Raw genomic sequence first — 11973 nt, forward strand, 5'->3', positions numbered from 1 at the left:
CCTATCACAGCCATTAAACTTTGTAACTGTGTTAAATTCACCATTGGCCTCGGTGAAATCCCTGAGTTTTTCTCCTTCCTCTCCGGCAACTGAGTTAGGAAGCATGCATGTATCTTTGTAGTGACTGGGTGTATTGATACACCATCCAAAGTGTAAATAACATCACCATGCTCAAAGGGATATTAAAATGTCCGTTTTTTTTTATACCCATCTATCAATAGGTGCCCTTTGTGAGGCATTGGAAAACCTCCCTGGTCTTTGTTTGAAATTCACTGCTCATATGATGGACCTTACAGATAATTGTATCTGTGGTGTACAGAGATGAGGTAGTTATTCAAAATTCATGTTAAAAACACTATTGTTGCACAGAGTGAGTCCATGAAACTTGTGACTTGAACACATTTTTACTTCTGAATTTATTTTACGCTTGCCATAAAGGGGTTGAATACTTATTGATTGAGGGATGGTGATCCTTCAACATTCACCTGTTGTTGGCAGTTTAATGAGTGGTTTGGACACTGGGAAGTTCTTGATGTGCAGACTAGTTGGCAAAATGTCAACAGTCTCAGGTTATCTGCATGCGAAGAGATATGGCAGATTACATATACAGACCGTGCCAAAGCAAAGACACAGCACAATGTTTTCACCGGTGCCTTCCCCTTTTAAAGTTAGCCCTAGATTCTAGTTGGATTACAGTCCTGCAATAGAATAGACAAGAATAGCGAGTTCTAATCCCCATCCACAGGACCTGCCGGTAACCAGACCATCCACAGGACCTGCCGGTAACCAGACCATCCACAGGACCTGCCGGTAACCAGACCATCCACAGGACCTGCCGGTAACCAGACCATCCACAGGACCTGCCGGTAACCAGACCATCCACAGGACCTGCCGGTAACCAGACCATCCACAGGACCTGCCGGTAACCAGACTATCCTAGGACTAAAATGTCACGGGGTCGTTTGGAGGGCTACTCCTAAAACACTGCAGGCCTCAATTTTCACTGTGCATTTTGCACCAAATCAACATGCCTATAGATAATCTCAACAGTGCAGTGATGTGTTTCCCTCATTACCTCTCCAGGGAGACAACTTGCACTACTATAAACACTACATTTAATGTAACATCAATGCTCACAAAAATCAATGAGGATCGTTGTGTTGGCTTTGAATCACGTCAAAGGAGTCTCCAAAGAGTTTTTGAATCTTGGCACATGTCTTTGAAATAAACATGTTTTTAAACGGAAATCAAGTTAGGCTATATAAAATTGCTAAATGTATCAAACCACATTAAAACAGCAAAAATTATGATTGACTGCAGATGAGGCTCAGTTTCCACATGGAAATGTGTTTTAGAAATGTCAGTGACGTAGCACCATATTTCCAATCCTTGGGAAGATCTGTGTAACACTAAATCAACATTCTACAGGACATTAGGCTAGTTTGCAACAGCTGTCTGCAGAGGAATTGAGCAATCATAAATTCCTTTAAAAAAAAGTCAGCTGGAAAGTGAAGGTGAGAATTTCTATGAAGCTTCTACAATCAGCTGAAATTGGAACTTGAGAGTCTACATCATCTTTATTTACTTTGAGAAATCACCCAATGCCTCCAAAAAAAAGGTAAACAGTTGGGAGTTCCAGTTGTAGGTAGGAGCAAGGGAAAACTATTCAACATGTGACAGACAGAGCACCAGCCAACTCTAACTTGAAATATCAGCGCATGTCAAATCAAATTACCCACATAATACCATCCAACTATGTGACATTAACTAAACCTGTGACACGAGAGTAAGAACAGATGCTGTTATGAGGATCACCCTGAACTTTCCAGGACTCATCTGTGATGAGGCCAGAGGGCAGCTCCCCGAGTGGGCCCAGGGCCTGGGACATGGTGCTAAGATCCAACAACCACTCATTTCCACACGCAGTGATGGCACCGGATCAGCGCTCAGCAGGACAGGACATCGTCTGGGGCGGCTCCCAACGCTTGACTACTGGGACATTTGTGTACATGGGATCTTTCACAGTGCAATGACTAGACACGAGACCTAGCAAGAATGCAGGTCAGCTCTGTACACAGTGATACCAGGCCATCCAGTGTGACTAGCCCACAGGACTGAGGGCCACACCATCCATTACATTTTGGAGTCATATTTGGCTGTGGTTACGATCTCGCTAGCTAGTGCCCCATCTGTTCTGTTCAAACTGGGGAGTCAGCATTACTTAAATATCCATGGCACCAGGGGCCTCATTTATAACCATTGCGTACATTTTATACTAAATATATAAGCAATTTCTGAAAATATTGCTCACGTACAAAAATATTGAGATTTATAAACTTGCCGCACACCATACATACGCATATTTCCCGTTATAAATCAGACCCGTCCTGAAACTGTGTGCGTGAACGTACATTAAAACGAGCAAAAAAATGCCCAAAATTCACATTTTATGGTGACAATAATGCCCTTATATGCTGTATAGTTTGGAAGAATTGGAATTAGGCTGTTTTTAAAGGAAATAGCAATGACGAACTTGATTAAATGTCTCTGGAGGTGTTAAGAGAATGTTTAAAACTTTGTGAGATTCTGAACGTTTCTGCAAATTGTTGTGGACCTATAAACAGATCGTTTGAATGTAGTAATGTTTTGCGTTGACTTTTACCCAAATCTAAATATGCTGCACTGCCCACAAATTGTGAAACATTGTCTACTCAATTATTATTTTTTTTACTACAGTAGGGCTACTTAGTGGTAGCCTACACACTTCAAAGCAAAATGATCAACTCTGTTCATCTGTTTAAATCTACTGTATATTATAAACCGTGCTCCCTTTCGGATTCATAGAGCAAAATACTTGTTCCATACGCACAAAAAGCTTATTTCTCTCAAATTTGTTTACATCCATGTAAGTGAGCATTTCTCCTTTGCCAAGATAATCCAACCACCTGACAGGTGTGGCATATCAAGAAGCTGATTAAACAGCATGATCATTACACAGGTGCACCTTGTGCTGGGGACATTAAAAGGCCACCTTAAAATGTGCAGATGTCTCACAACACAATGCCACAGATGTCTCAAATTGAGGGAGCGTGCATTTGGCATGCTGACTACAGGAATGTCCACCAGAGCTTTTGCCAGAGAATTGAATGTTAATTTATTTACCATTAGCCGCCTCCAACATCGTTTTAGAGAATTTGTCAATACGTCCAACCGGCTGCACAACCGCAGACCACGTGTAACCACGCCAGCCTAGGACCTCCACATCCGGCTTCTTCACATGCGGGATTGTCTGAGACTAGCCACCCGGACAGCTGATGAAACTGTGGGTTTGCACAACCGAAGAGTTCCTGCACAAACTGTCAGAAACCGTCTCAGGTAATCTGCGTGCTCGTTGTCCTCACCAGGGATTTGACCTGACTGTAGCTCGGCGTCATAACCGACTTCGGTGGGCAAATGTTCACCTTCGATGCCCACTGGCACGCTGGAGAAGTGTGCTCTTCACGGATGAATCCTGGTTTCAACTGTACCGCTCAGATGGCATCATGTGGGCGAGCAGTTTGCTGATGTTGTGAACAGAGTGCCCCATGGTGGCGGTGGGGTTATGGTATGGGCAGGCATCAGCTTCGAATAACGAACACAATTGCATTTCATCAACGGCAATTTGAATGCACAGAGATATCGTGACAAGATCCTGAGGCCCATTGTCGTGCCATTCATCTGCCACCATCACCTCATGTTTGAGCATGATAATGCACGGCCCCATGTCGCAAGGATCTGTACACAATTCCCGGAAGCTGAAAATGTCCCAGTTCTTCCATGGCCTACATACTCACCAGACATGTCACCCATTGAACATGTTTGGGACGCTCTGGATCAAAGTGTATGACAGCGTGTTCCAGTTCCTGCCAATATCCAGCAACTTCGCACAGCCATTGAAGAGGAGTGAGACAGCACTCCACAGGCCACAATCAATAGCCTGATCAACTATATGCTGCATGAGGCAAATGGTGGTCACACCAGACACTGACTGGTTTTCTGATCCACCGCCAACTTTTTTTTTTTTTTTTTTTTTTAAAGGTCTGTGACCAATATCTGTCTCCCATTCATGTGAAATCCATAGATTAGGAACTTATTTGCATTTACTGATTTCCTTATTAAACTAACTCAGTAAAATCTTTTGAAATTGTTGCATTTATATAATAATATAATAATAATAATATGCCATTTAGCAGACGCTTTTATCCAAAGCGACTTACAGTCATGCGTGCATACATTATTTATTTTTTTGTGTATGGGTGGTCCCGGGGATCGAACCCACTACCTTGGCGTTACAAGCGCCGTGCTCTACCAGCTGAGCTACAGAGGACCACATATTTGTTTAGTGTAATACCCTACAATAGGCCCAATTAAATGAGATGCTTGCAAGAAATTACCATTCGTTAAAGCTTCATCGGGAATATGAACCCATCATGGCCAGAAAAGGTGGTGAGGAATTTATTCTGTAATGGTTATGAATGTATTATGTTTATTAATAAAATATTGTTTACTTGAGACATTAGAAATTACAGCACGCTATTCAGAGGCATATACAGTAGCCTAAAAAACAAATGAAAAAGGTGAACCGTCTGTTCTACTGTTAAACTGCGCTCCGGATCGGATATATCAACACATTTTAAATGGTTTATATTTACTGTAAAGTGGGTCCAATTAAATGAGAGATGTAGCTCAGTTGGTAGAGCATGGCGCTTGAAACGCCAGGGTTGTGGGTTCATTTCCCACGGGGGGCCAGTATGAAAATGTATGCACTAACTAAGTCGCTTTGGATAAGAGCGTCTGCTAAATGACTAAAATGTAAATGTATAGACTACTTTGCGAGTATGAAACCATCAGTCAGAAAAGGTGAGGACTTTATTCTGCAATGATCATGGAAAGGAAATAGGAAAGATGCCTATTTCTAACTATTTTAGAACGCAAAAATACCCCCCGAAAATCTTTGCTCTTCTCACTAAAGGCAAATGATTGTATTATATTTACCATTCTTTTGTTATAAATAAGCTTGTCATGATATCCCCCATTTTCTCAAAATACTAAGATACTTGCAATGCAATACTTCAACCAATAGAAACTGTGCGAACACATAGTCTAAAGTTTATGGGAAGCTAAGCACATTCTCACTTCAAGTTCAGTTTTGATAAATGACAACTTTTGCGTGAAAAATGGCGCACGTTTTGGGGTATATTTTGTACGTACGCAACGTTTATAAATGGAGGCCCCAGGGTTGGCTGACCAGCACAAAACCCGGACCAGTCGCGGTTAATAAACCTACCTTGTATCACAGAGCGCATGATACAAAAAATTCCAACGTGCGTTCTTTGTCAATTTAGCAAATTACATTTAAGTTTCAGATAACACAAAATATGGGATATTGTGTAACAAATGGGGATTCGGTTTCATCCAAAGTGTGTGTGTGGGGGGGGTAGTATTATGTGATGGATTGAGCAGAAATGGTGTATTCCATTCTTATAAAGACACATTGCCAGTGACAGCCAATCGAAGGCCTTCACCTGGAGAGGTAACAAAAGTGCATACTAAGTGGGAGAGAGGACAGCTCTCACTAAAGCTCAATCAGTTCCTTGTCTCGTGTCAAGGGGAAAAAGTCAACCCAGAGCACTAAGGTCACTCCTTGTTCCCGCCAGCAAACAAAACAACTTTAGCCTAGACGGAAATGTTCCGCAAAGACGAGGCTAGTTTGTGAAGCTACTTATATCAAATATCCCTGGCAGTCTACTAGCAAGACTGGATCACTTGTGAGAAACAACACAAAATGTCTATGTTATATTCTGAGTAACATAATGGTCAAATGTTTTGGCTAAGCATTTCAATGAAAAACTGATTTGAAATTAGAAACACTTCTCTTCCCCCTTGTATCATACATTGATCTACATTCTCTACACATACCGGGGGCCTGAGGGTTGATGTACTGTGTAAGGAATGTAATGTAAAAATTCACACTGCCTGCACAGAATCCAAGAATAACCTGGCCATTACCTAACCCATTGACACCAAAAGGCTTTGGGCCAAAACATCAGTGTCAATCATCCCACAGAGGGAAACCAAAAGTTCAACTCATTTTATATCCATTTTGCTGAAATAGCACATTTTAGGGGCCATTTTAGGTGCATTTTACGTGCCATCTTAAAGGTTCTGGCAATTTTACAGCCATTGACTGCTTTTCTATAAAAGGTTACTGCTGAAGTAACTTGAGGCATCTGGCGGCAAAATATACTTATCTCGACGAAACAGGCAGCCAGTTAAATAAACACTGCCTATCAAAAAACAACAGAAGACGGTACAGTAATAGGATGTTCTGAAAAGGTCTTGGAACACTATTCAATTCTTCACAACCTGCTCGTCTGACAATTGGTGAAAATCTAGGCTAGAGGATTACTGCTTCATCATAAGAAAAGGCCACGTTACAACACTTTGCATCTAAGCTTCAAACGGGCAAGACGTTTTTTTCTGGATCAAAAAGGGGCTTAGGTGGTGGGCCTGGCAGGGGGCGTAGTCGGCACGTCTACATTTTAGAGGACCCCATTTTTGGCTGTGTAGAGAATTTTCTACAATTCTACATATTCTGCCATGGAGCTGAGATAAAATTGTGCAGTTTTGAAGCTAGTTTCCTGTCATCCTATGCTAAGCCCCTTTTTGACTCCTGAGTGGCGCAGTGGTCTAAGGCACGGCATCGCAGTGCTAACTGTGCCACTAGAGATCCTGGTTCGAATCCAGGCTCTGTCGCCGCCGGCCGCGACCGGGAGACTCATGGGCGGCGCACAATTGGCCCAGCGTCGTCCAGGGCAGGGGAGGGAATGGCCGGCAGGGATGTAGCTCAGTTGATAGAGCATGGCGTTTGCAACGCCAGGGTTGTGGGTTCGATTCCCATGGGGGGCCAGTATAAAAAAAATAAATAAAAAAAATATGTATTCACTAACTGTAAGTCGCTCTGGATAAGAGCGTCTGCTAAATGACTAAAATGTAAATGTAAATGTAAATTTTGCCATGGCTAATGCGGTGTACTTTTGCTCAAACAATCAAATTAATACTGCTTTTGGAATTCTCTAATTCTCCCTGTCTAGCTTTTATTTAAGTAATTGTTAGTTGTCAAAGATAATATTATAGGTCCATTATCATTTACACATACTTTTTGGTTTAAGAGGTTTAAGTTTACACTGAAAGCATTTTTACATCACGAAAATAACATTTCCAATTGTATTTTGTATTTTTTTGTACTTAGGCAACCCGAAAAAATGATTACAATGGGTGAAAAATCCCTGCAAGAGATAACATTATTAGGCCTTTTTTATATTTGTCGTAATTTTCAACTGGAGGCACATCTATTTCCTCATGTGTGTCAGTCTCCAAGCTGACAATCCCCAGGATGGAGCTCCAGTTCACTCTGTCCTTCCGATCAGATGTGCAAACAGAGCCACTGGTTGACTTTGGCACTGCTCACGTCAGACATGGATAACAGTCTGTCTGCCATGCTACCTGAGGACTATTGCACAATGCACTTACAAAGCACAATGCTCTAAAGGCTGTATATTATAATACCATTCTCTGAGTAGGACTTGACCTAGACAAATAAATAATTAATCATTGGATGGTGAAAAAGGACATGTTAAAACAATACTTTTTATATGCCATATGTTAGGGGGTACACTCACTGCTCTAGAACGTAGAGAAAAACAGGGCAATTCAAGAGGGTGCTACGAAATGTCAAAACGTAGTTATTTGCCCTCTCAGAATTAATCATTAGATTGTTCTCTACAATAGTATAATGGTAATATACTTGTACTTGACAGTGTTGATGAAATAAGAGCGTTCATTTTCTGTGACTATTCAATCAAAATCAACTTGATACCATAGTCATTTTCAGATCCTTGGCTTTCATTGGATATATTGGCCGTTTCTATGGCGATTTAAAGGGAAAGACTCAGAAATACACAATGAAAACAGGAACAGATTGTCCTCACAGAGGTTAGATATTGAAATTCAGTCTTCGCTTTCTAAATATATATTTAGTCCCCATTTTGTTATATATTCCGCAGATTTCATTTATAAAAAGCCCATGTTTTCACTCACGAACCAGTAGCCACTAGTTAGCTTGTCAGTTGACATTCGAAGTTGCCGTTCTGCCGCAGAACAGCGCCACAGTTCTATTGAGCATATATGGTAGAGACATGGGGTTTGGACTATTGTTTTTCTGATGCAATTATCTATTTGTATAAACCTTGAATTAATCATTTTATGGGTGAACACCCTACATGTGTTATCGATTTCCTCCTGGTCAAACATAGGGCCATAGGCCTAAGTTAACTGGCAGTGCTTAACTATTTAATCTACAAAAGCAAAGCAAGGAACAATAGAGGTTAGTAATTCTACTGTGTGTTTGGAATAGACATAGAACTCCCCAGACAGAGAAAAAGGGACCAGCCAGACCTTGGGAAATCACATCACGGCTGTTTATCATGGGCACAGATATCAAAACTGGAGCACAAGGCATTGCTTGTCATCTTAACTTCCCTCCCTTCTTTGCGGTTTATGAGCTTTTTCAAGACAGATCTTATTTTGTTTTTGTCTTTGTGGCCAGCCAACTACAGGGCTGCGGCTGAGTGACAACACCCCCTTAATGATGCAAGATTGACCCCTCACCCCTCCCGGCTTCAGCTTCCAACCCACAGTGCTCCATACTGAGAGGGGTCAAAAGGGGATCAATGGCTCCCTCCTCTAACAGGAAAAAAAGATGTCTAGCTAGGCCAAACTGTGACTAAGGATTTATTGTTAAACACCAGTGAATATAGGACGAGGTATACAATGACATAGCTTAAGTGCTTACTCAGGCATGTCTGTACAGGAGGACTTGCAGTCAAACAAGACTTAAAGGGGGATACATTTCAACACTTCATTCCCTCAGCAGATACTACCAATATGAAAATATCCTACTAAGTAGTGATTGGGGGGGGGGGGGGGGGGATCGTTACTGAGGTCAATCGCAATAAAATCACAGTATCGAATCGCAATACATACAAAATTGTGAGAATCGCAATACATATCATATCAGCGCCTAAGTGTAGAATTAATATCATATTTTGAGGTCCCTGGCAATTCCCAGCCCTACTACTAAGAATAAAATGTTTGTCACATGCGCCGAATACAACTGGTGTAGACATAACCGTGAAACGCTTGCTTACAAGCCCTTCCCAACAATGCAGAGTAAAAAACAAAAAAAACTGGCTGTATCTTTAACCCATGTGAGCATTAAGCGCAGCCACAAAAAATGTGTGATTCCCACAAATTGGCAATTAAACAACAGTACAGTGGCCAATGGAGCCTGGGGATGAAAGGCATAAAAAAGTGCCTCTATTCATCAACTACAAAGCTGCGTAATGTCTGCATCCTCTGAAATCTGAGCCAAGCTCGGGTAGGGCAATAAAAGAGAAAAGCTATCCTGCATCACCACAGAGGTCCAATCCCTCCAGCTGAACTACTACAGGTTTCATGCTTCATTCAACAAAATTGTCCAGTTCTCCACTGACGAATAGGCAACACAAATCCCATACACAGATTCCTGTAATTTCAAACCATTAAATTGACAATATTTGTGATTCCAACATCATCAACTGTAACTAACAATGTAGTCTTTAAATCAATGTTTCTTTAGTGGGCAAAAATGTGCACGAACAGCATGATTACCACATATTAGCAGAATGATTAGCACTTGTTACAAATAAAATGTATTATTTATAGGCCACATGTTTTAAAGAAAAGCACAGCAGGATATCATCTATGATCTTATTAACTACATCAAGGACACTGCATAGCTTCATCAAGCTAGGTAGCTAATGTTCGTTTTCTTTCCAAAGGGTTTCAAAGCTCACTGTCTATGTTGGCCACTTCCTCTTCCCTAACTCAATCAACTTAAAGACAATCATAAAACTACTTGCCATACTACTGGGATTGTTAGACTGTAGCTAGATGTGCATGACCACAAACCTTGTAGTTGGTTTCCTGGCCTGCCAGGCTTTTCTCGGTCAAATATAGAACAAAATATAGATGGCCAGCATCAATGTAGGGAGGGGACCTTTTATATATCTAGCTAGCAATTCAAAACAACTCTCAAAGTCCATGACTGAATAACATTATCACAAGTAACGTTACATTGTTATTTACAAGTTGGCAAGAAATCAATAAGGGAAATGATGTAAGTGGGAGGTTAAACTGACAAAAGAAACCCAGCAAGCTCGAGTTGGCAATTTGGGCTACTGATGGCTTGCCTCCAAGATAACTCACTTTTCACGACTGCCAGAAGTAACATAAGCAAAGCAACGTAACGCACGGGTTTTTATTGCACTTCACTTGTTGACTGCAATTCGTACATGGCTAGTTAGCTAGATAACGTTGAACAAACGACATTGTTCGCCTGAGTTTAGCGTCAGCTCAGCAAACTTACCTAGCCACTGTTACTAAACTTTGCCAAATGTCATCGATTGCTGTTCAACACCACTACATGGCTAAATATGTTTTTAGCAAGATAAAATACATAGGTAGCTAGTTGGTTGTGATACGCCCCTAGCTTAATTACTGACCATAAATCAAAGGTTTAACATCAAAACTAGCTAACTTAACTAATTGGCTGGGAAGCTAACGTTAGTTACAGTACCTAACGTTATGTTTGCTAGTTAGCGAATCAAGTTGACCGTTTTGATCATTCCAATTAGTGGTAGTAATGGCAAAACTAGACAACTTGTTAGCAACCTGAATCCTTGCTGAATTCCTACTTTGCTTGCCAGCACAGCTAGTTCACTTGTTACGTTAGCTAGCGAGCATTATAAAAGGCTGATTGGCTAGCGTTTTATAATGAAAACACACACTGGCAGCTACCAGCCTCACTGCGTTCATATAAAAAGGTAGCTGAACGTTAATCTGTTAAAGAAAAAACTACACAGGACTCGCTAGGTACCCATCATAAAACGACTAGTTGGTGTGTAGTAACAAACAAGCGTCTAATGTTAACTCATTTAGATACCTAAATAAATAAAATAGTAACACTGGCTATCGAGCTAATAAAGCTTGCTGGTATGGCAGTGAAGTAGCCACTTGCTAACTAGCTAGCTCTGTCAGCAAACCAGCAAACTATACCTAATTTGTAGTTAAATAATTTACTTGAGTTGTTCAATTACCTTGCTGCTCTGGTAACCTTCAAATGCCCTCAAGGCGCTGTCAGTGAGTTTTACGTGAAAGACGGAGACATTACTGCCATTGCTCACTTGTCCACAGGACAGTCCGTAGCACTGCTCCTCCTTCAACGCCGCCATCTTCCTACCATTTCCTCCACGCTCATACACGAGCAGCACTCTGTCGTAAACGCAGAAAAACTCGAAAAGCTTTCTAATGAATATGCATGTTACGTGCAGTGCGTGATGAAGTCACAAGTTAATAATACATTGAAACATGCTACATAATATATTATATAAACATAACATTTACGCGCTACAAATAAGGTCGCCACATTTATCAGGAGGATTAATCATAAACTGTTTATTTACTTCAATATAATGAAGCATTGAGGAGAAAATATGAATAATTAAAAACACAAGACATGTCTGACCAGTGGTTACCAGGGGAAAGCATATCAGAGATGTGCGTAGGAAGGAAAAGGGAAACATTAGGTCACTGGACTACGTCAACGAGACGTCAATGTTGGGAATGTCCAGTGTAACACATTGGTAGAAAATAAATGGAACATGTGGAAACACTAAGCAAATGACTATCGGTCTTCAGACACAGATACAGTTTATGTTGAAAGGAGCAGAGTGTCAAATAATACAAAATAAACTAAATCAAGGACACAAAAAACATCACTCACTATACCATGTTCTCTACCTCCTGTAGTGCTGTCAATCCATTTACTAAGAC

At 41.0% G+C, this 11973-nt stretch overlaps 2 protein-coding genes across 2 annotated transcripts in view; one reads left to right on the forward strand and one right to left on the reverse strand.

Annotated features, from left to right (window-relative positions):
* Positions 1-11486, reverse strand: part of ell (elongation factor RNA polymerase II) — a 46887-nt gene extending 35401 nt beyond the window's left edge. The window contains exon 1 of the mRNA XM_084186426.1: positions 11238-11486. Coding sequence (XP_084042552.1) covers positions 11238-11372 — 135 coding nt within the window. The 5' untranslated portion in view covers positions 11373-11486. The remainder of the gene's footprint in view (positions 1-11237) is intronic.
* LOC311149299 (uncharacterized protein) overlaps positions 1-11973 on the forward strand; it is a 176407-nt gene that overhangs the window by 146373 nt on the left and 18061 nt on the right. The window lies entirely within an intron of this gene.

Source organism: Coregonus lavaretus (genome assembly GCF_964263955.1).
Source record: "Coregonus lavaretus genome assembly, chromosome: 21".
Classification (NCBI taxonomy): Eukaryota; Metazoa; Chordata; class Actinopteri; order Salmoniformes; family Salmonidae; genus Coregonus; species Coregonus lavaretus.